The sequence below is a fragment of the Entelurus aequoreus genome, linkage group LG12, assembly GCF_033978785.1.
Source record: "Entelurus aequoreus isolate RoL-2023_Sb linkage group LG12, RoL_Eaeq_v1.1, whole genome shotgun sequence".
NCBI classification, from domain to species: domain Eukaryota; kingdom Metazoa; phylum Chordata; class Actinopteri; order Syngnathiformes; family Syngnathidae; genus Entelurus; species Entelurus aequoreus.
The window spans coordinates 69,303,509-69,328,508 of record NC_084742.1 but is presented as its reverse complement, the minus strand read 5'-3'; the positions used below and the strand labels follow the sequence as shown (position 1 = coordinate 69,328,508).

Here is a 25,000-nt window from a genome sequence, read left to right as displayed (position 1 = left end):
ATATATATATATATATTACAATTTATTTGATCTCCTGGGGGGCACCAATGACATCAATTTTGTTGGCCCTGCGATGAGGTGGCGACTTGTCCAGCGTGTACGCCGCCTTCCGCCCGATTGTAGCTGAGATAGGCTCCAGCACCCCCCACTTCCCCGAAGGGAATAAGCGGTAGAAAATAGATGGATGGATGGATACACTAATAAAAAATATATATTCATAATAAAAACTTTATTTTTTACATTGTTTTTTTTTTAATGCTACTAAAAAAGACTAAAACTTTAATCCAAACTAGAAAAAAACGAAACTATATATTAAGCATTAAACATTAAATGTAATGTATTTTTGTGTGGAATACATATATTTTTAATATTTACGTTTGTCGTATTGAATATTAAAATATTGAAAGTATCAAATATTTTCTGTATTTGACATTTTTATTAATTATTCATGTCCATCCATCCATCCATTTTCTACCGCGTATTCCCTTCGGGGTCGCGGGGGGCGCTGGAGCCTATCTCAGCTACAATCGGGCGGAAGGCGGGGTACACCCTGGACAAGTCGCCACCTCATCGCATTTGATCTGTTCATCATAGTCACATACTGTATTGTCTTTCAAAGCTACTTATTTTTAGTTGGATTTTTTATTTATTTAAGTCAAGCTCGGCCAAAATCTTAAATGTTATTGTGTTGTAATACACCAATTCATCCACTAGGTTATACCATTGCACAAATTGTTTTGTCTACATTTTACATGCATGATTTCATGCAGAGCGAATAATCTAAATGTTATACTTCTATCCTTTTTTGTGATTTTAAATAACATCTGCATCGTTGTTACCACTCCAGTCCACTAGGTAATGTAAAGACGTGGCTAGCATGCGCAGTAACAAACAGAAGAAATTGACTTTTTTTCCGAGGTCTTGCTCATGCTCGAGTACACACTGCTATTTGCAACAATACATGTCATTTCTTCAATACCAATGAATAACTGCCCGCTTCAATTATAGACTGCCAGCTAGCTAATATGAATTTATGTTCCTGCTTAGAAGCCTTTGTATCCTTCCAATAAGTGTCACAGGTCATAAAGTGGGTGTCACACGAGGTCAAATGAAGCGGTGGGGTCACCTCGACCTGCACATAATGGGACCATGCATTAGGCACACCAAAATCTCATTTTGAGGCATTAATCAAACAATGTGCATTTGTTGTATTATTCATCATGATGCCATGTGTTGCTTCAATGAGCTTTTATTGTGCAAATAAACATGCTGGAAGGACATTTATGAGGTGGCACACATTCTAATTAATACATGCTCTCCACCTCCTTCCTCTTCCACAAACACAATAACTGCACATTTACATACAGGATAAAATACTTGTTTTTATTAGACATAATAAATATCAGTTGAAAGCATAGTGGAGTGCTGCTGCGCAAAAGTTGCTCTTTTTTGAATACTAATCCAACATAGAAATGCTCACAGCCACTAGGAAGCATTATCTATTTTTTGAATCGTTAATTAAATGCAAGCTAAGAGGTGTTTTGAATATTTGGGCTGCCTTTTTTAAGCTACTTGAGGCGGTAAAATAGCTCAAATATAAATATAATACAAGGATGTTTCCAATGATAATTGACCAAGTTAAATCCAAAATAAAATGTCCTTCAACCAAATATTAATCCCCCGTCATTTTTTTTAAAGGTTAAGGAAAAACACGAATGAAGCTTCTAGAATGTTAATTCCACTAAACCAGCAAGCTAGTTAATTATCAGTGGTGACATCATCACAAAGTCTTTGTCATCATTCCTGCTCAGTCAGCTTCCCAGGAATTCAACAAGGACTTTAACTGCAGGGAGAGGACATTAAAAAGTGCCAAGTTGGTGGGTTTTATTTATTTTTTTTTTTTTTCATTGCATTTTCCACTTACCCTGTCATTAAAAATGCATCTGCATCAATTAAGGTGATACAACACTAAAAGCACTTCAACTTGTTTAAATTTTTATTCACCGTTAAATGTATTAGTACATTTAATTGGAGGTCATTAGTTATATTATAATGGGATCTATTATTACTATTATCAAGCATGAAATTATTATATTATCATTAATTCTATTATTTTAGTAGTAATTACATTTACATTTTGTAAAGACTTACCAAGTTATTTAGTGATAAAAGCATGATTTTTTTAAATGTATGTGTTTTTATCATTCAATATGATTAGTATTTTTAAACAAAAATAATATATATAAAAATATATGCTCTGACATCATCTCTTATGCTGCTCCCAGCCACTAGAGCAGTGTTTTTCAACCTTTTTTGAGCCAAGGCACATTGTTTTCATTGAAAAAATCCTGAGGCACACCACAAGCAGAAATCATTAAAAAACATTGACCAAAAAAAGTTGTTCTCGCAATTGTTGGATATGAATTTAAACCATAACCAAGCATGCACCACTATAGCTCTTGTCTCAAAGTAGGTGTACTGTCACGACCTGTCACATGACAATGGGACTTATTTTGAGTTTTTTGGTGTCTTAGTCCTTGTCTTGCGCTCCTATTTTAGTGTTTTTTCCTGTTTTGTTGGTATTTTCCTGTTGTTCATGTCTTACTTGAGCTCTATTCCCCGCCCCTGCTTTGTTTTCACAATCGAGACTAAGTTGTGCGGACGCTATCCTTCTTTGTGGGGACATTGTTGATTGTCATGTCATGTACGGATGTACTTTGTGGACGCCGTCTGCTCCACACGCTGTAAGTCTTTGCTGTCATCCAGCATTTTGTGTTTTGTTTACTATGCAGCCAGTTCAGTTTTAGTTTCGTTTTGCATAGCCATGCCTAAGCTTCAATGCCTTTTCTTAGCGGCATTCGCCTTTTGTTTATTTTTGGTTTAAGCATTAGATACCTTTTTACCTGCACGTTGCCTCCCGCTGTCGTCTGCATGTTGTGATCATGACAATCCATCGTCGTCTCACACGACCTGTTCCCGACATCTACAAAGCAATTAGCTACCTGCGCTGTACAGACACTCAACAACGGAACATTAATTGGGAATTATAATTACTGGTGTTCAAAAAATATTTTTAACCCAATTAGATGAAATGACAATCTCCCACGGCCGCGGCACAGTGGTTGAAAAAGACTGCACTAGAGGACATCATTTTGTTATATAATGCGCTTAAAAAGATAAACAGCCGTGTCCATTAGTGGTAGTGATTTAATAAATAACAGACTAGTATGCTACTAGGGTGTGCTATTCATAAAAGCCAATGCAATAAAAGTTCTTATACAACTCTTTGCATACTATCTTATAAATAATTCAACAATGCCATTTTAAAAAATAATTCAGCAAGGGTGTCGTGAAGGCAAAGGCTTAAAGTTGCAATCCCACAATGCACAGCGCCAGGAACGTGGCAGAGGTGAGGCCGAGAGTGGGCGTGGTCATGGAGGCCTTGCCTAAAGAAGCACAGACCGCATGAAGCAAACACAGAACAGTACAGAAACAAAAAGCGTTAGAAACAATGTCGTACCCAGAAGTCGAATGGTCCTGACGGGGCCGTCGCCCCCTTCGTAGCGTCCTCGCACCATGAGCTCGTAGTCTCCAAACTGAGGCATGGGGAAGTCCATAAAGTGCCAGCCGGTGACGTACACTTTCCCGTAAATGTAACCGGTCTTTCGAAACATGACCTTAACGGGAAACACACAGAGCAAGTTCAAAGAAAACATGTTAATGCTGCTTTATGCAAGACAGGATAGCAAAGAGATAGTCAATTAGCACCCCCTAGTGGCTGAGAGCACAAAAACTTAATACAGTATACTCTATATACATACAGTATATTTGATGACAAAAATATATCTATTTTTATGTAAAATTGTTTTCATCTACAAGTACTGTTCTTGTTTTATTTAAACAAAGAAAGGAAGTGAACAGATCATCAGCTAGCAGTTTTGCTGAAATATAAAGAAAAGGTACAATCAGATGAGTTTATGCTTCTTTCTGCTACTTTTCAGACATGTTTGGATACTATGTTTATAAAATGTTTTTCTTGTAATGTATTTTTCAGAACATGTCATACAAATGTCACACAGGCGTGTATACACACCTGTGTGTATACACACCTGTGTGTATACACACAGGTGTGTATACACACAGGTGTGTATACACACACCTGTGTGTATACACACAGGTGTGTATACACACAGGTGTGTATACACACAGGTGTGTATACACACAGGTGTGTATACACACAAGTGTGTATACACACAAGTGTATATACACACAAGTGTCTATACACACAAGTGTCTATACACACAGGCGTGTATACACACAGGTGTGTATACACACAAGCGTGTATACACACAAGCGTGTATACACACACAAGTGTATATACACACAAGTGTCTATACACACACAGGCGTGTATACACACAAGTGTATACACACACACAGGTGTATACACATAGGTGTATACACACGGGTGTCTATACACACACAGGCGTGTATACACACAAGAGTATACACACAGGTGTATACACACGGGTGTCTATACACACACAGGCGTGTATACACACAAGAGTATACACACAGGTGTATACACACAAGTGTATACACACACGAGTGTATACACACGGGTGTTTATACACACGAGTGTATACACACGGGTGTTTATACACAAGTTTATATACACGTGTGTATACACACACCTGTGTATACACACACCTGTGTGTATACACCTGTGTATACACCTGTGTATACACGCGTGTGTGTATACACACGTGTGTGTATACACTCGTGTGTGTATACACACGTGTGTATACACTCGTGTGTATACACTCGTGTGTGTATACACACGTGTGTATACACTCGTGTGTGTATACACGCGTGTGTATACACACACGAGTGTGTATACACACACGCGTGTGTATACACACGTGTGTGTATACACACACTCGTGTGTATACACACGTGTGTGTATACACACTCGTGTGTATACACACGTGTGTGTATACACTCGTGTGTATACACACGTGTGTATACACTCGTGTGTGTGTATACACACGTGTTTATACACACGTGTGTATAAACACACGTGTATACACTCGTGTATACACACGTGTGTATACACACGTGTGTATACACTCGTGTATACACACACAAGTGTATACACGTGTGTATAAACACGTGTGTATAAACACGTGTGTATACACTCGTGTATACACACTCGTGTGTATACACACATGTGTGTATACACTCGTGTGTGTGTATACACACGTGTGTATACACACGTGTGTGTACACACGAGTGTGTATACACGAGTGTATACACACGTGTTTATACACACGTGTTTATACACACGTGTATACACTTGTGTGTGTATACACGAGTGTATACACTTGTGTGTGTATACACGAGTGTATACACACGTGTGTATACACACGTGTGTATACACTCGTGTATACACACTCGTGTGTATACACACGTGTGTGTATACACTCGTGTGTGTGTATACACACGTGTGTATACACACGTGTGTGTACACACGAGTGTGTATACACGAGTGTATACACGAGTGTATACACACGTGTTTATACACACGTGTATACACTCGTGTGTGTGTATACACTCGTGTGTGTATACACACGTGTATACACTCGTGTGTGTATACACACGTGTATACACACGTGTGTGTGTATACACACGTGTGTATACACACGTGTGTATACACTCGTGTATACACACTCGTGTGTACACACACGTGTGTATACACACACACGAGTGTATACACACACGAGTGTATACACACGTGTGTGTATACACTTGTGTGTGTATACACACGAGTGTATACACGTGTGACAGTATTTCCACATTCACATATCCAAAATATTCATACATACTTTTTGAATGAACAATAGTTCTTGTTGGTGGCTCACCTTGTAGTAAAGAGGGAAGGAGACGTTCCCAAACCAGTCGTACTGGATATGGTCCCACCACACGTACAACCACTTTCCTGTCCAGGAGATGAAGCGCCACATCCTGGGAGGATCGGGTGGCGCTGGAGACAACACCGTAAGTTGTGTGTGTGTGTGTGTGCGTGCGTGTGTGTTTGTTTTTGTCTTACGTGGTCTTTTGGTGAACATCTCGCAGTGTTCCCCCGGCGGTCCGAGTCCAGCTCCGTTAAAGGCTCGCACCTCAATGAGGTAGTGGGCGTCAGGCAGCATGTTCTCCAGCCTGGTTTGGTTTGCCGTCGCCGGGACAAAAATGCGATTGGCTCCCGGCTCTGGGTCGTCATATTTTCTCCAGTATTTCACCTAAGAAAGCAGGAAGTCAGCATTGGAGGCAATAAGGAGGAGCTTGTGAAACTTCTACCTGGTAGCCTTCAATGTACTGCTGTAGGCCCGTTCCTGTGTCCACCACGGGCAGCCACCACACCAGAGCTTCTGTGGAGGACACTGGCCTGGCGTAGACGTCTGTAGGAGGCTCTGTGGGGACTTAAGGACACAAACATTCTTAGCAGGGATTTTGTTCATCAGCTGAAGAGCCACCAGGAATATCCTCACCATCTCTTGGGTAGTAGATGACCTTGGTCAGACTGTACGGCCCGTCTCCTTTCACGTTAAACGACTTGATCTTCACCTGAAACTCCCGAAACTGGAAGTCTTCCTCGGTGGGGACGAAGAAGGTGTCCTTGTGAACGTATCGCCTTGTCTCCGGATCAGAGATGGTCTCGTACCACCAGTCGTACGCGTCGTGAGGCTTGAAGGCCACGATGTAGCCAAACTTCTTGCCGTAGAAGTACCACGGCTCCACGGGCTGAACAATTCACATTGTTAATGCAATCGTGCAGTTTAACGTCCTATTTATCGCTGGTTTACCTTCCACGTGATGACTATCTCGCCATTCCTACCGCCGTAACCCTCCACGTCAGTGGGCGAGACCACCGGAGCTAGGAAACAAAACAACCGGTTAGTATTTGCGATGTCATTAAAACAATATTTTCTTAATTATGACATGCAATATACTTTACATGACATCATAGCATTATATTACACAGATATCACAACTACACCATCTAGTGTCTGGAAACGGTACAGGGGAAGACTATCAGGGCAACTCATTTAAATACCAGATTAAAGATTGTAATAAGATGTATATCATTTACGTGTAATGTGAAGTAAAATTATGCCCTCTAGTGGATGTTAGGAGTATAGAGGAAGACAACATTTTCGAATATTCAATCATAAATTTAATTATTTTATAATTATAATGTATTGTAAACTCAAATGTACTAGTTTTTGTACATTTATTTTTATAATGTTGATCAATAGTATGGTACAATTAAAGCATAACATAAAAAAAATTATGACTATAGCACATACTTGCCAACCTCCAATATCGGGAGGTGGGGTGTGGGGGCTTGGTCGGGGGTGGGGGGCTGGGGGCGTGGTTATTTACAGCTAGAATTCACCAACTCGAGTATTTCATATATATTTCATATGTATATATATATATATATACAGTGGGGCAAAAAAGTATTTAGTCAGCCACCCATTGATTGTCAATGGGTGGCTGACTAAATATTTTTTTGCCCCACTGTATATATATATATATATACATATATGTATGAAATACTTGACTTTCAGTGAATTCTAGCTATATATATATATATATAAATATATATATATATTTATTTTATTTACATATAAATAAAAGAAATACTTGAATTTCAGTGTTCCGGTGGCTATCCATTAGATGGCAGTATTGTCCTGTTTAACTTCTCCGTTCATGATGAGTATATCATTTCGGCCACCGTGTTCAATAGAGAAGTCTGTTCTACAAAATTTACAGGCAACATACACCTTCTCCTTCAAACTGTCCTGGATGAACTGAAATTCTTGTTTCCATTCGTTTTGGAACTTGCAAGCGTATTTCTTCATCTTGCTCGTCGACGGCGTCGCCATGTCTGTAATTTCCTCGTTCTTCTGCTTCGTCTACTTGTTGTGTGCGCAGTTGTGCACTCTACTCTCTAAAAGCCCTAGATGTTATGACGTCATTGGGCAGGCAAGCTGTTTATATTGTGGGAAAGCGGACGTGAGAACAGGCGGTCCCCACTCAGTCTCAGGTCCGCATTGAGCTGGAGGGGGCGTGGCCTCCAGCTCCGGCTGAATACCGGGAGTTTGTCGGGAGAAAATCTCTGCCGGGAGTTTGTCGGGAGAAAATCTCTGCCGGGAGGTTGTCGGGAGAGGCGCTGAATACTCCCGCTAAAAACGGGAGGGTTGGCAAGTATGCTATAGCATCAAATATTGTCGTAATTATTGTTATAGAGCAGAAATATTCAACTGGCAGCCCGCCAAAGCTTTTAATTTGGCCCGCCGAACATTGCCCAGATTGGCTCGATGAAACCATTAAAACGTGGGTTGCTCATGTATGCAGTACTCCTGCCACCCCACAGGGGGCAACAGCAAGACTTATGAGGCAGCAATACGGTGAGTTGCAGAATACTACTCATTCAACCCTGAATTAAAATTGAAATTGCAAAAATCTGGCTTTTGCCCTGAGCAAGTGCTCAGGTCATTGTTTGGCGGACCTGGGGGCGTTATAGCTCGGTTGGTAGAGTGGCCGTCATTTAGATATTAGGTTTCACTATGTAAAAGCGCTTTGAGTCACTAGAGAAAAGCGCTATATAAATATAATTCACTTCACTTTTAAGCAACAACGGTAGAAATCCCAGCATGTAAGCTTCATCACGAAACTAGGTCAAACCTTTTGGGGTGGTATAGCTCGGTTGGTAGAGTGGCCGTGCCATCAACCTGAGGGTTGCAGGTTCGATTCCCGCTTCCGCCATCCTAGTGACTGCCGTTGTGTCCTTGGGCAAGACACTTTACCCACCTGCTCTCAGTGCCACCCACACTGGTTTAAATGTAACTTAGATATTGGGTTTTCACTATGTAAAGCGCTTTGAGTCACTAGAGAAAAGCGCTATATAAATATAATTCACTTCACTTCACTTCACTTTGTAAGTAGATATTTGGCATGAATATATTCAGTTTGTTTTGTATTAAAATTGCTGACTTTGTCTTTTGTATATGTGGCCATGTTATTTGAGAGTAACTCTGCCGATCAAAACTCGTTTAATACATGCGGTGCTAAATCTGACCAGTAGAGGGCAATACTTCCCAAACTTTTCATCATGACTATAGTTTACTCCTGGTAGGTGAGTTTCTTGGGTCCTGGGGGTAGTCATGCTTGAAGTTGGGTGTACTGGAACTTGCTAGATGGCCGTTGGCACTCTTGTGCTCATCCGCCCTTTGACAGATATTGTTTTGTTCTGCTGGGTGTCTAACCACCCTCTTCCTCAAGTGCACTTGATGGGGGTGCTGGTTTAGTCGCCGACGGCTCGACCATGGAACAAGTAGTATCAGTAGCACTCTCCTGACTACTTTAAATATTATTATTCCAATCATCATTAGTTATTAATGTTACATTTATAATATTATAGTTAGTGTTATTATTATTACGACTAATAATAGCCATTATTCAAATGGCATTATTTTATGATATTACTACTACTAACAATAATAATACAATCCATGGGTAGAGTATTTTTAAAAATATACATTGCAAAATAATCATAATTCTGTTATGTACCAGTACTGTTGCATAAACAACATTAAATACCGCTTTTAAATAAATCATCAGTTCTAAATGTTGCATTTTAAAACTAATATGAATGCTTAGCTTAAAATTAGATTATGTATCGAAAATATTAAATATACAGTGTGTCGTCCTTACAATCGTCCCATGTTTTTATCTTCAGCGAGGGGATGCTGGCCTCCCCAGAGCCGTACTCGTTGGTGGCAATGATCCGGAACTGATACTCCATCCAGGGGTACAAGTCTGTGACATCTGCCCTCTCCACAGTGCCGTCAAGGAAGGTTGGAGCTGCAAGACAAGAAAATGCTGCATCGTCACATGTGTGGATAGAGGTGACCATCTAGTGGTGAGAGGCGGTCCTCACAGGTGGTGGCATTCTTCCAGTCGTCCTCATGCAGAGCCCAGTAGTTTCTGCTTTGAATGGTGTAGTGAAGAATCGGCCTGTTATGATCAGCTCCTTTGGTCCACAGCAGCTTGACCCACGTGTTTCCTATATCCTCCACGCGGATCACACCAGGAGGCCCTGGGACTCCTGCAATCAGGAAGCATTTTATTTCTGACTTCTGGATGTCATTTCTGGAAAACATCCATTGCTCGACGCTCACCTACAACCTTGAGGTCGGCGTACGCCATGTCGCTGTCCACCACGGTCTGAGCCGTGCACGTGTAGCGACCCTCATGCCAGATCTGCGCGTTCTTGATCCGCAGGTTCCCACTGCCGTCTTCGCTCTTTAAACGGCAAACTCAAAGACGTGAATATTCACTAGTGCGTAAATATGCGTCGGGTTTGAAGTCGCATGCGGCTACCATGATGCGTTCAAAGTGTTGCCACTCAGCGTAAAAGTCGATGACCCTGAAGTCCACGGCCCAGATGAAGGTGATGTCCAGCATGGGGTCGTAGGACGCCGAGCAGGACAGAACCACCTCGGCACCCACTTTCACCTCAGTGTCCTCTGGAGGCGTCGTAATGCTGGTCGCCTCTGGACAACAAGACGTACTATTAGAACACTACTAGGGATGGATATCGTTCACATTTGAACCGATACGCTATTAATTCCCGGTACCAATTTTCAGTAAGTGTGTGTGTGTTAAATTTTTTTATTTTTTTTATTGCAGTATTTAAATATAAGTTAAGTTGTTATATCTTGTTTTATCATCACATTTCTAAATTTCATTTGAAGCAATGACATAAAGTTGTAATTGCAGTTACATGTCCGAAACGTTAGATGGCAGTAGTGTATAGTTTGTGTTTTTGCTGTCTGTTGCGCCTTACGAAGTGTTAATACTGTATGCAAGTATTGTACTTATTACGCACCAGCTGTTTGACTGCAACATGTAATCTTAGTTGTAGTTTTCATTAACTAATGTGAAAGTGTTGAAATGAGAGAGTTAACATCGCAAATGCTAATCAATAGCATGTCAATAATAAAGCCAATGTATATCAGTATCAAGCTAGCGCATTTTTGGAAAGGTGGAGCCTTACTTAACTTACATTGAAACCTTTTTTGAGTCAGTTGCTTTGTTGGCATTAAAAAATTGCCACAAAAACATGGCACCGTTGGGACGGGCAGGATTCAGTCTTAACAAAAAAGTATTGAATACGATACCCATTTCTAAACACTACTATTAATAGTACCGTATTTTTCGGACAATAAGCGGCCACTTAAAATCCTTTCATTTTCTCAAAAATCGACAGTGCGCCTTATAAACTGGTGCGCCTAATGTACAGCATAATTCTGGTTGTGCTTACTGACCTCAAAGCAATTTTATTTGGCACATGGTGTAATGATAAGTGTGACCAGTAAATGGCAGTCATACATAAGAGGTACGTGTAGACTGCACTATGATGGCAGTAAACGACACCAAAACTTTAAATGTTCCATTGAGAATATAGAACATTACACACTGTGCTCAAAAATCTGTCAAAATGTTTTTAGTACGACTTCGGTAAGCTATGAAGCCGCACCGCTTGATGGATTGTCGGTGTATTAAACATACGAGTATTATTATGGTGCGTGTATAAGGACCGCAAAATGGCACCTATTAGCAGACATATTGCCTGGCCTTTTGTTTCGCAATATTATGCAAAACCAACTTTTCTTACCTTCTTTGTACCTGCTGATGTGTATTTGGGATCTGCATAAGTCCTGAAAATTTGCACGTGTCCGCAATTGTAGTCATAAGCTTCTTTTTCTCTACCTTCTTATGTGGCATTCATCTTCCGCTGTTGCCATTTCTAATATGAAGTAGTGTAAAGTTCTTATTTATATATCTGTCAGTAGACTAGCTATCAAAGCGCTAAAAACTGTGGTGGGTTTACATTATTCACCCACGGAACTTTAGTTATTAGAGAGTTACGGTCGGATGATTTTTCACGGGACACATTTCCGGCGTTGATGTTGCATTACTGAGCCACGGATGAGAATATGCTGCTCTGTTATTGATTGAAGTAAAGTCTGAATGTCATTAAAACAGTTATCGCCATCTTTTGACACTTTTTCCACTCCCGTCCTTGCACGCTACACCGCTACAACAAAGGTGACAGGGAGAAGACGCCGTCGAAGGTGAACCACGCAGGTAAGACCGCCCACAAAACGACGCATCCTGAAGAGACGCTCAGAAAGCTACTTGAAAATGGTCTGTAAAACATCATCTATGCAACACTTTCACCAAAGAACCACCATCACATGTTATGTAGACCACAAGATAGTGTTTTAAATTTAGACAATATGACCCCTTTAAAGGCCTACTGAAATGAATTTTTTTTATTTAAACGGGGATAGCAGATCTATTCTATGTGTCATACTTGATCATTTCGCGATATTGCCATATTTTTGCTGAAAGGATTTAGTAGAGAACAACGACGATAAAGATTGCAACTTTTGGTATCTGATAAAAAAAAGGCTTGCCCCTACCGGAAGTAGCGTGACGTAGTCAGTTGAACATATACGCAAAGTTCCCTATTGTTTACAATGATGGCCGCATGAAGTGAGAGAGATTCGGACCGAGAAAGCGACAATTTCCCCATTAATTTGAGTGAGGATGAAAGATTTGTGGATGAGTAAAGTGCAAGTGAAGGACTAGTGGGGAGTTGAAGCTATTCAGATAGGGAAGATGCTGTGAGAGCCGGGGGTGACCTGATATTCAGCTGGGAATGACTACAACAGTAAATAAACACAAGACATATATATACTCTATTAGCCACAACACAACCAGGCTTATATTTAATATGCCACAAATTAATCCTGCATAAAAACACCTACGTGTTTGTTACGCTAGCTCCTAGCTCCTCTGCTAGCTCCTAGCTCCATAGAACACGCCAATACAATTCAAACACCTGATCAACACACACAATCACTCAGCCCAAAAGACCGTTCACCTAACCCAAGGTTCATAAAGCTTATATATTTTAAAAAAGTTACGTACATACGCAAAAAAAAGTTGCGCACATACGGTCAAGCGATCAAATGTTTAGAAGCCAAAGCTGCATACTCACAGTAGCACGTCTGTGTCTTTGTCATCCAAATCAAAGTAATCCTGGTAAGAGTCTGTGTTGTCCCAGTTCTCTACAGGCGTCTGTGTATCGAAGTCAAAAGTCCTCCTGGTTAGAGTCTCTGTTGTCCGAGTTCTTCCATCTTGACTGCATCTTTCGGGAATGTAAACAAAGAAGCGCCGGCTGTGTACTGTTGTTGCTGACTACGTTCGAAAAATACGTCCATTTCGCACCGACAACTTTCTTCTTTGCTTGCTCAGCTTCCTTCTCCATAATGCAATGAACATGATTGCAACAGATTCACGAACACAGATGTCCAGAATACTGTGGAATTATGAAATGAAAACAGAGCTTTTTCGTATTGGCTTCAATGTGGAAGGCATACCCGTGTTCGCCGGGCTACGTCACGCGCATACGTCATCCTCAGAGGCGTTTCGAACCGGAAGTTTAGCGGCAAATTTAAAATGTCACTTTATAAGTTAACCCGGCCGTATTGGCATGTGTTATAATGTTAAGATTTCATCATTGATATATAAACTATCAGACTGCGTGGTCGCTAGTAGTGGCTTTCAGTAGGCCTTTAATGCGCCTTATAATCCGGTGTGCCTTTTATATGAAAAAAGACCTGAATAGACCCGCTCATAGGCAGTGCACCTTTTAGTCCGGTGCGGTCCGAAAAATACGGTAATCAAAACTACATACTGACCTGTGATGGTGAGGTAACCAGAACTGTTGGACTTTCCTCTGTCGTTCTCAGCAAAGCACGTGTAGGAACCTTCATCATTTATGGTGGCGTTGAGAATCTCCAGAGTGCCATCAAACATGATGGAGATGCTGCAAGAAGAGCGCAGCAGAGGTGAAATAAAGACGACGTATTAAAAACGCACGGGTGACGGGTTTTACTGCACCGCGAGTTGTTGAAGAGCAGCTCTTTGTCTTTGGTCCACGTGAAGCGAGGCCTGGGCGCCGCTCTGGGTTTGCACTCTATCACAACGCGGCCATCTTTGGCCCCCAGGAGCTGCTTCTTCAGGGGGTTGAACTCGAATGTCGGAGCGCAGGCTGAAGAGGGAAAACTTCCGTATAAGACGAAGACAAGTTAGCCGAATGCTTTGAGGTGCGCACCCACCAATCACTCTCAGCTCAGCGTTGGCGTATTTGATGCCCCAGTAGTTCTCCGCTATGCACTGGTACATGCCGGAGTCATCGAACGTCAAGCTGGAAAACTTCAACTCGCCTTTGCCGAACTGGGAAAACACAAACATGCAGTTCAAGGCTGCCAACATGGCTGACAGAGTTGTAAGAGTCGCTGGATATTCACCATGTAGCCATTTTTGTACCAACGGATGAATGGGAAAGGCTTCCCTGATGCAACACAGCGCATGGTGTGCTCTGAACCGATGTCCATTTGGGTGTTGTTGATGGTCTCTGCCCACTCTGGAGCAGCTGCACGACAACAGACATCACCGTGTTCAACATACTGTATTGACATGAATATAGGACGGTCATTTTTCCCGAGAAAAGTCTGAAAAAAACGAGCTGCAGGACAACAAACATCCATAAGTTTCAATATACAGTCTTGACCCAAATATAAGACTGTATTTTATACTGAACGACATTGTGTTCATCAACCCTCTCGTGGCTTTGCTTGACATATCTACGAGTTCCTGTTTGATGCGGATTTCAGCAGATGGCAATTATGATCTAGTTCGCCAAAACACACTGACCCGAGTATAAGACGGTAATTTTTCCTGAGAAAAGTCAGAAAAAGACCAGCTTGATGACAATTACGATCTAGTTTGATGGTCCTGGGAATATAAGACGGTAATTTTTTCCATTAAAAGTCTGAGAAAGACAAGCTGGACGACAACAATTATGATCAAGTTTGACATATCGTATTGATCGGACTATAAGATGGTAAAATTTGCCGAAAAAAGTCTAAGAAAGACGAGATGGACGACAACAATTACGATCAAGTTAAATTTATCGTATTGATCCGAATATAAGACGGTAATTTTTTCCGTAAAAAGTCTGAAAAAGACTAGATGGACGACAACAATTATGATCAAGTTTGACATAGCGTATTGATTCGAATATAAGACGGCAATTTTTTCCATAAAAAGTCTGAAAAAAAGACGAGCTGGACGGCGACAACTACGATCAAGTTATCGTATTGATCCGAATATAAGACGGTAATTTTTTCCATAAAAAGTCTGAAAAAGACAAGCTGGACGACAACAATTATGATCAAGTTTGACATATCGTATTGATTCGAATATAAGACGGTATTTTTTTCCATAAAAAGTCTGAAAAAGACAAGTTGGACGACAACAATTATGATCAAGTTTGACATAGCGTATTGATCCGATTATAAGATGGTAAAATTTGCCGAAAAAAGACGAGATGGACGACAACAATTATGATCAAGTTCAACATATCATACAAATATAAGACTATTTTTTCCTGAGAAAAGTCTGAAAAAGAAGCTGGACGACATCAATTATGATCAAGTTTGACATATTGTATTGATTCGAATATAAGACGGCAATTTTTTCCATAAAAAGTCTGAAAAAAAGACGAGCTGGACGGCAACAATTACGATCAAATTATCGTATTGATCCGAATATAAGATGGTAACATTTGCAGAAAAAAGTCTGAAAAAGACAAGCTGGACGACAACAATTATGATCAAGTTTGACATGGCGTATTGATCCGATTATAAGATGGTAACATTTACAGAAAAAAGTCTGAGAAAGACGAGATGGACGACAACAATTACGATCAAGTTAAATTTATCGTATTGATTCGAATATAAGACGGTAATTTTTTCCATAAAAAGTCTGAAAAAGACAAGCTGGACGACAACAATTATGATCAAGTTTGACATAGCGTATTGATTCGAATATAAGACGGCAATTTTTTCCATAAAAAGTCTGAAAAAGACAAGTTGGACGACAACAATTATGATCAAGTTTGACATAGCGTATTGATTCGAATATAAGACGGCAATTTTTTCCATAAAAAGTCTGAAAAAAAGACGAGCTGGACGGCAACAACTACGATCAAGTTATCGTATTGATCCGAATATAAGACGGTAATTTTTTCCATAAAAAGTCTGAAAAAGACTAGCTGGACGACAACAATTATGATCAAGTTTGACATATCGTATTGATTCGAATATAAGACGGCAATTTTTTCCATAAAAAGTCTGAAAAAAAGACAAGCTGGACGGCAACAACTACGATCAAGTTATCGTATTGATCCGAATATAAGACGGTAAGTTTTTTCCATAAAAAGTCTGAAAAAGACAAGCTGGACGACAGCAATTATGATCAAGTTTGACATAGCGTATTGATTAGAATATAAGACGGTATTTTTTTCCATAAAAAGTCTGAAAAAGACAAGTTGGACGACAGCAATTATGATCAAGTTTGACATAGCGTATTGATCTGAATATAAGACGGTAATTTTTTCCATAAAAAGTCTGAAAAAGACAAGTTGGACGACAACAATTATGATCAAGTTTGACATGGCGTATTGATCCGATTATAAGATGGTAAAATTTGCCGAAAAAAGTCTGAAAAAGACGAGATGGACGACAACAATTACGATCAAGTTCAACATATCATACAAATATAATGGTGGGGCAGTATAGCTCGGTTGGTAGAGTGGCTGTGCCAGCAACTTGAGGGTTGCAGGTTCGATCCCCGCTTCCGCCATCCTAGTCACTGCTGTTGTGTCCTTGGGCAAGACACTTTACCCACCTGCTCCCAGTGCCACCCACTCTGGTTTAAATGTAACTTAGATATTGGGTTTCACTATGTAAAGCGCTTTGAGTCACTAGAGAAAAAGCGCTATATAAATATAATTCACTTCACTTCACATAAGAGTATTTTTTCCTGAGAAAAGTCTGAAAAAGACAAGCTGGACGACATCAATTATGATCAAGTTTGACATATTGTATTGATCGGACTATAAGATGGTAACATTTGCAGAAAAAAGTCTGAGAAAGACGAGATGGACGACAACAATTACGATCAAGTTAAATTTATCGTATTGATTCGAATATAAGACGGTAATTTTTTCCATAAAAAGTCTGAAAAAGACAAGATGGACGACAACAATTATGATCAAGTTTGACATGGCGTATTGATTAGAATATAAGACGGTAATTTTTTCCATAAAAAGTCTGAAAAAGACAAGCTGGACGACAACAATTATGATCAATTTGACATATCGTATTGATTCGAATATAAGACGGCAATTTTTTCAATAAAAAGTCTGAAAAAAAGACGAGCTGGACGGCAACAACTACAATCAAGTTATCGTATTGATCCGAATATAAGACGGTAATTTTTTCCATAAAAAGTCTGAAAAAGACAAGCTGGACGACAGCAATTATGATCAAGTTTGACATAGCGTATTGATCCAAATATAAGACGGTAATTTTTTCCATAAAAAGTCTGAAAAAGACAAGCTGGACGACAGCAATTATGATCAAGTTTGACATAGCGTATTGATCCGATTATAAGATGGTAAAATATGCCGAAAAAAGTCTGAAAAAGACGAGATGGACGACAACAATTACGATCAAGTTCAACATATACAAATATAAGAGTATTTTTTCCTGAGAAAAGTCTGAAAAAGACAAGCTGGACGACAACAATTATGATCAAGTTTGACATATTGTATTGATCGGACTATAAGATGGTAACATTTGCAGAAAAAAAGTCTGAGAAAGACTAGCCGGACGACAACAATTATGATCAAGTTTGACATAGCGTATTGATCCGAATTTTTGACTGCAATTTTTTCCATAAAAGGTCTGAAAAAGACAAGCTGGACGAGAAAAACTACAAGCAAGTGTAATTTATCGTATTGATCCGAATATAAGACGGTAAATTTTTCCGTAAAAAGTCTGAGAAAGACAAGCTGGACGCCAACAATCAAGTTTGACATAATGTATTGATCCGAATATAAGATGGTAATTTTTTTCCATAAAAAGTCTGAAAAAGAAAAGCTAGACGACAACAATTATGATCAAGTTTGACATATCGTATTGATCCGAATATAAGACGGCAATTTTTTCCATAAAAGGTCTGAAAAAGACAAGCTGAACGACAAAAACTACGATCAAGAGTAATTTATCGTATTGATCCGAATATAAGACAGTAATATTTTCCGTAAAAAGTCTGAGAAAGACAAGCTGGACGACAACAATTATAATCAAGTTTGACATATCGTATTGATCTGACTATAAAATTGTAAAATTTGCCCAAAAAAAGTCAGAGAAAGACAAACTGGACGACAACAATTACGATCAAGTTCAACATATCGTACTGAACCAAATATAAGACAGCATTTTTTTTCCTGAGAAAAGTCTGAAAATCCTCTGTATGATGACAAATATGATCAAGTTATGTTGGCTAACCTAAGATGCGGCCAATATTAATTGTGGTTTTAAAACATTTGTTTTCAAAAATGAGTGGTCTTATATTCGGGTGAAAACATCATTGCGACGTGTGCAGCGTTGTGTTGACTTACACTCCACGTAAACCCAGGCCTTGTGCCAGTCCTTCCCTTTGGTGTTGATGGCCTCGCACTCGTAACCCCCCACGTCTTCATATTGGATGTTGTAGAGGTGCAGGACAGCGCCTGATTGGCTGATCTCATGATTGGCAGGAAGATCCGTGTGGTCCACTTTTCTCCACACAATGTGAGGGACGGGACTGCAACACAAAAGTAGGAGTTGGGGGGGAAAAAAAACACTTGAGCAAATGTGCCCTCTTGTGGCTACGGACAGAACATCAGTTGGTTTTTTTTCCTGGGAAAAAAATAAAAAGTTTAGTTGTCTTATATTCTCCAGACTTATACATGCAAACCAACAGGTTCGGTCAAATGACTTCTTCCTTATTGGGTCTGAGCTTTTCTTCCCATCACTCTCACACAAACACGCGAGTGACGTGGAGAGTTGCTTGTAAAAAAGTCTATGATGGCGATTCATACATGGAAAGCAAAAGATGGCCACAAATAACTAAGCGAGTCAGAGCTTTTCTTCCATACGCACACCAGAAACCGAGGGAGTTGCAAAGAGCCCACACAAAAAATGTAGGGGATTAAAAAAAAGGGGGGTGTCTTATACAGTTATGTAAATGTATACAAATAGTGGCAAAAACCTTCTCTAGAGTGAGCCGGAGCTTTTTTCCTGTCACTCACACACACTAAGGACCAGGAGGATGCAGAGACCCACTATAAAGAAGACCCACTTTAAAAAGAAGGGTTGTCTTATATTAAGGAAACTTATATTTGCAAATAACTTCTCCCAGAGTAAGTCAGAGCTTTTCTTCCATACGCACACCAGAAACCGAGGGAGTTGCAAAGAGCCCACACAAAAAATGTAGGGGATAAAAAAAAAGGGGGGTGTCTTATACAGTTATGTAAATGTATACAAATAGTGGCAAAAACCTTCTCTAGAGTGAGCCGGAGCTTTTTTCCTGTCACTCACACACACTAAGGACCAGGAGGATGCAGAGACCCACTAAAAAGAAGACCCACTTTAAAAAGAAGGGTTGTCTTATATTAAGGAAACTTATATTTACAAATAACTTCTCCCAGAGTAAGTCAGAGCTTTTCTTCCTGTCCTTCACACACACCAGATGCCACGGGAAATGCAGAGATCTAATACAAAAAGTGTTGGGTATTGAAAAAGAGGAGTCTTATACTATGGGAGTGTATACATCCAAATCAACAAATGGCTGAAGACCTCTCCCCAAGCAAGTCAGATCTTTTCTTCCTGCCCCTAGGGGCGTTGCAATGGTCCACCCTTTGAGTCTCTAAAGAAAAGCGCTATATAAATGTCATTTACTTCACACCAGTGACTTAGGGGAATGTAGAGACACGCTTGACAAAAAGTGTGTTGGGTGATAGGTTGTCTTGTATTCTAGATATTTATACATCCAAACTAACAGGTGACGCAAAACGATTTAATACTGACTGTGTCAGAGTTTTTCTTCCAGTCACACACCAGTGACCGGGAGGGATGCAGAAACAAGTGTTGGCCATTGGGTCGTCTTGTATTCTACAAACGTATGCATGCAAACCAACAATTGGCGCCAAACGGCTTTTTCCTGACTGACTGCTTTTCTTCCAGTCACACACACCAGTGACTTGGAGGGATGCAGAGACGCGCTTGACAAAAAGTTTTGGCCGTTGGGTCATCTTGTATTCTAGAGAGTTGTACATGCAAACCAACTGGTGGCGTCAAACGACTTCATCCTCAATGTGTCAGAGCTTTTCTTCCTGTCCCACACACACCGATGACTTAGAGGGATGCAGAGACATGCTTTACAAAACCTTTTGGGCATCATCAACTGGTATTCTAGAGATTTATACATGCAAACCAACAAGTGGCGTCAAACCGCTTCTTCCTGACTAAGTCCGAGCTTTTCTTCCGGTCACACACAAACAAACGCGCGCACACACATCCCAGTGACTTGGAGCGCTTGATAAAAAGTGTGTTGGGTTGTCATGGGTTCTACATATTTATACATTTAAACCAACGGGGGATGCAAAATAATTTAATCCTGACTTTGTCAGAGCTTTTCTTCCAGTCCCACACACACACCAGTGACCGAGGGGGATGCCGAATACGCTTGACAAAACATGTTGGCCATTGGGTCGCCTTGTATTCTACAAATGTATACATGCCAACCAACAATTGGCGCCAAACGGCTTCTTCCTGACTTTGTCAGAGCTTTTCTTCCGGACCCACACACACCAGAGAGTATTCTACAAATGTATACATGCAAACCAACAGGAAACCCCTAAACAGCTTAATCCTCAATGTGTCAGAGCTTTTCTTCCGGGCACACACACACCAGTAACTTAAAGGGATGCAGAGATACGCTTCACAAAACGTTTTGGGCTTTGGGTCATCTTGTATTCCAGAGATTTATACATGTAAACCAACTGGTGGCGTCAAATGGCTTCTTCCTGGCTGTCAGAGCTTTTCTACCGGTCACACACACACACACCAGTGACTTGGAGGAATGCAGAGAGGCGCTTGGCAAAAAGTGTTGGTTGCTGGGTTGTCGTATATTCTAGAGATTTGTACACGCATAGCAGCAGGTGACGCCAAATGACTTCATTCTGACTGTGTCAGAGCTTTTCTTCCAGTCACACACACACACCAGTGACTTGGAAGGACGTAGAGACATGCTTAACAAAACGTAATGGACGTTGAGTTGTCTTAGAGTTATACATGCAAACCAACAGGTGGCGCCAAACAGCTTCTTCTTGACTGTGCCAGTGCTTTTCTTCTAGTCTCACACGCACCAGTGACTTGGAAGGATGCAGATATATGCCAGACAAAAAGTGTTAGGTCGTCTTACATTCGAGAAATGTATACATGCAAACCAACAGGTTATGCTGAACAACTTAAGCCTGGCTGTGTCAGAGCATTTCTTCCAGTCACACACACACACACACACACACACAAGTGACTTGGAGAGATACAGAGACGCGCTTGGGCGTTGGGTCGTCATATAGCCTACAGAGATTCATACATGCAAAGCAACAGGTGACGCCGATCAAAATCATGCTGACTGTCAGAGCTTTTCTTCCAGTCACACACACACACCATTGACTTGAAGAGACGCAGATACGCGCTTAACAAAAAGTGTTGGGCGGCGGGTCGTCATATAGCCCAGAGATGTATACATGCAAATTAACAGGTGACGCCAAACAAATTTGTACAAGCTTTTCTTCCAGTCACACACAATCTAGTGACTTGAAGGGACGTAGAGACACGCTTGACGAGAAGTGTTGGGCGTAGAGATGTACACATGAAAACCAACAGGGGGCGCCAAATGACTTAATCCTGTGTCAGAGCTTTTCTTCCAGTCACACACAATCTAGTGACTTAAAGGGACGTAGAGACACGCTTGACGAGAAGTGTTGGACGTAGAGATGTACAAATGAAAACCAACAGGGGGCGCCAAATGACTTAATCCTGTGTCAGAGCTTTTCTTCCAGTCACACACAATCTAGTGACTTGAATGGACGTAGAGACACGCTTGACGAGAAGTGTTGGGTGTAGAGATGTACACATGAAAACCCAACAGGGGGCGCCAAATGACTTAATCCTGATTGTGTCTAAGCTTTTCTTCCAGTCACACACAATCTAGTGACTTGAAGGGACGTAGAGACACGCTTGACGAGAAGTGTTGGGCGTAGAGATGTACACATGAAAACCAACAGGGGGCACCAAACGACTTAATCCTGACTGTGTCTAAGCTTTTCTTCCAGTCACACACACCAGGGACTTGGAGAGATGCGTTGGGTCGTCATACAGCCTACAAAGCAAAGCAACAAGTGACGCCAAACAAATTCATCCTCACTGTGCCCGAGCTTTTCTTCCAGTCACACACAATCTAGCGACTTGACGTCGAGACACGCTTGATGTAATGTGTTGGGTATAGCAATGTACACATGGAAACCAACAGGGGGCGCCAAATGACTTAATCCTGACTGTGTCTAAGCTTTTCTTCCAGTCACACACAATCTAGTGACTTGAAGGGACGTAGAGACACGCTTGACGAGAAGTGTTGGGTGTAGAGATGTACACATGAAAACCAACAGGGGGTGCCAAATGACTTAATAATGACTGTGTCTAAGCTTTTCTTCCAGTCACACACAATCTAGTGACTTGAATGGACGTAGAGACACGCTTGATGAAAAGTGTTGGGCGTAGAGATGTACAAATGAAAACCAACAGGAGGCGCCAAACGACTTACTCCTGACTGTGTCTAAGCTTTTCTTCCAGTCACACACAATCTAGTGACTTGAAGGGACGTAGAGACACGCTTGATGAAAAGTGTTGGGTGTAGAGATGTACACATGAAAACCAACAGGGGGCGCCAAATGACTTAATCCTGACTGTGTCTAAGCTTTTCTTCCAGTCACACACAATCTAGTGACTTGAAGGGACGTAGAGACACGCTTGATGAAAAGTGTTGGGTGTAGAGATGTACACATGAAAACCAACAGGGGGCGCCAAATGACTTAATCCTGACTGTGTCTAAGCTTTTCTTCCAGTCACACACAATCTAGTGACTTGAAGGGACGTAGAGACACGCTTGACGAAAAGTGTTGGGCGTAGAGATGTACAAATGAAAACCAACAGGGGGCGCCAAACGACTTAATCCTGTGTCAGAGCTTTTCTTCCAGTCACACACAATCTAGTGACTTGAATGGACGTAGAGACACGCTTGATGAAAAGTGTTGGGCGTAGAGATGTACAAATGAAAACCAACAGGGGGCGCCAAATGACTTAATCCTGTGTCAGAGCTTTTCTTCCAGTCACACACAATCTAGTGACTTGAATGGACGTAGAGACACGCTTGACAAGAAGTGTTGGGCGTAGAGATGTACACATGAAAACCAACAGGGGGCACCAAACGACTTAATCCTGACTGTGTCTAAGCTTTTCTTCCAGTCACACACACCAGGGACTTGGAGAGATGCGTTGGGTCGTCATACAGCCTACAAAGCAAAGCAACAAGTGACGCCAAACAAATTCATCCTCACTGTGCCCGAGCTTTTCTTCCAGTCACACACAATCTAGCGACTTGACGTCGAGACACGCTTGATGTAATGTGTTGGGTATAGCAATGTACACATGGAAAACCAACAGGGGGCGCCAAACAATGTCTCCCTGAGCAAGTCTGAGCTTTTCTTCCTATCACTCACTCCCACAGACACCAGTGACCAGGAAAGAAGCAAGGCTCAAAGAGTGTTTCTTACTTGCCAAGCGCGAAGCACTCCAGCGTGATGTTGGAGAACAGCAAGGCGGTGGTGTCTCCAAACTTCACCCTGATGTCCGCTGGGTATTTCCTCTCCTCACCTGCGGCACACACGCAGGTGTTAGACGTGGACGACGCGGTCGCCTTGGCGGGCGAAGGCTCACAAACCGTCGTCCGGCGGCAGAGGGACGAGCGGGATGAACTTGGAGAAGACGCTCTTGCCCACGACGGGACTGGAGACGAAGCAGGAGTAGTTGCCGGCGTCCTGAGCCTCCACCTTGGCGAGGTACAAGTTGCCCGTCCTCTGCGAGACGAAGCGGCGGCGGTCCGGGTCCAGGAAGACGGGGAACTCGTTGAAGATCCAGCGGTAGCTCACCTCCTCTGAAGGACAGGTGGGACACGCGTGAGGCTGACGAGCGCCGGGCGGCTAAACGACGAGACCGGGCGCACCTGGCCAGGTTTTGGGAGGCGCACACAGCAGGACTGCGCCTTGGCCTTCCTTCACGTAAACCGGCTCTCTCTCCTCCTGAGGGAACTCCTCCACGACTTTGGCAAAGAAGAAGACATTCAATCTCAACAAAAACGGACGGGTTCTTCAGGGGCTCACATCCGAACTTGACCCGGGCCTCCTTGCTGATGACGGTGCCGTAGATGTTCCGGGCCACGCAGATGTACGTGCCGGCGTGCTTCTTCTGCCGGGGGTTGCTGATGACCAGGTTGCCGCCCACCAGGCTGTAGTGCTCGTCCGGCTGCTCCATCAGTTTGATCTCCCAGTTGTCACGGCGCCACCTGCAGGACGACAGCAACTTCAATCAATCAATGTTTATTTATGTAGCCCTGAATCACAAGTGGCTCGAAGGGCTGCAAGGAAAAACTCACAACCCAGTGGGACGTCGATGTGAATGACTATGAGAAACCTTGGAGAGGACCTCCCCCCCCCCCCCCCCTCTAGGGGAGACCGGATGCAATGGACGTCGAGTGGGTCTAGTATAATATTGTGAGAGTCCAGTCCATAGTAGATCTAACATAATAGTGAGAGTCCAGTCCATAGTGGATCTAACATAATA

The 25,000-nt window shown here is 41.7% G+C and overlaps 1 protein-coding gene and 1 long non-coding RNA gene across 2 annotated transcripts in view; one reads left to right on the top strand and one right to left on the bottom strand.

Annotated features, from left to right (window-relative positions):
• LOC133662504 (uncharacterized) overlaps window positions 1-12,644 on the top strand; it is a 36,589-nt gene extending 23,945 nt beyond the window's left edge. Inside the window, exons 3-4 of the long non-coding RNA XR_009828118.1 lie at window positions 5,903-6,056; window positions 12,180-12,644. This is a non-coding gene — a long non-coding RNA (uncharacterized LOC133662504). The remainder of the gene's footprint in view (window positions 1-5,902; window positions 6,057-12,179) is intronic.
• The window catches only part of cntn1b (contactin 1b), a 42,848-nt gene continuing 21,037 nt past the window's right edge, over window positions 3,190-25,000 (bottom strand). Inside the window, exons 6-25 of the mRNA XM_062066555.1 lie at window positions 24,541-24,722; window positions 24,384-24,479; window positions 24,102-24,314; window positions 23,935-24,034; window positions 18,676-18,860; window positions 14,453-14,577; window positions 14,261-14,378; window positions 14,043-14,193; window positions 13,841-13,968; window positions 10,449-10,621; window positions 10,247-10,370; window positions 10,006-10,173; window positions 9,780-9,929; window positions 6,863-6,933; window positions 6,548-6,800; window positions 6,357-6,478; window positions 6,109-6,298; window positions 5,921-6,042; window positions 3,521-3,677; window positions 3,190-3,446 (exon numbers count right to left, since the gene is read on the bottom strand). Of these exons, the coding sequence (XP_061922539.1) occupies window positions 3,364-3,446; window positions 3,521-3,677; window positions 5,921-6,042; window positions 6,109-6,298; window positions 6,357-6,478; window positions 6,548-6,800; window positions 6,863-6,933; window positions 9,780-9,929; window positions 10,006-10,173; window positions 10,247-10,370; window positions 10,449-10,621; window positions 13,841-13,968; window positions 14,043-14,193; window positions 14,261-14,378; window positions 14,453-14,577; window positions 18,676-18,860; window positions 23,935-24,034; window positions 24,102-24,314; window positions 24,384-24,479; window positions 24,541-24,722 (2,911 nt within the window). The 3' untranslated portion in view covers window positions 3,190-3,363. The remainder of the gene's footprint in view (window positions 3,447-3,520; window positions 3,678-5,920; window positions 6,043-6,108; window positions 6,299-6,356; window positions 6,479-6,547; window positions 6,801-6,862; window positions 6,934-9,779; window positions 9,930-10,005; window positions 10,174-10,246; window positions 10,371-10,448; window positions 10,622-13,840; window positions 13,969-14,042; window positions 14,194-14,260; window positions 14,379-14,452; window positions 14,578-18,675; window positions 18,861-23,934; window positions 24,035-24,101; window positions 24,315-24,383; window positions 24,480-24,540; window positions 24,723-25,000) is intronic.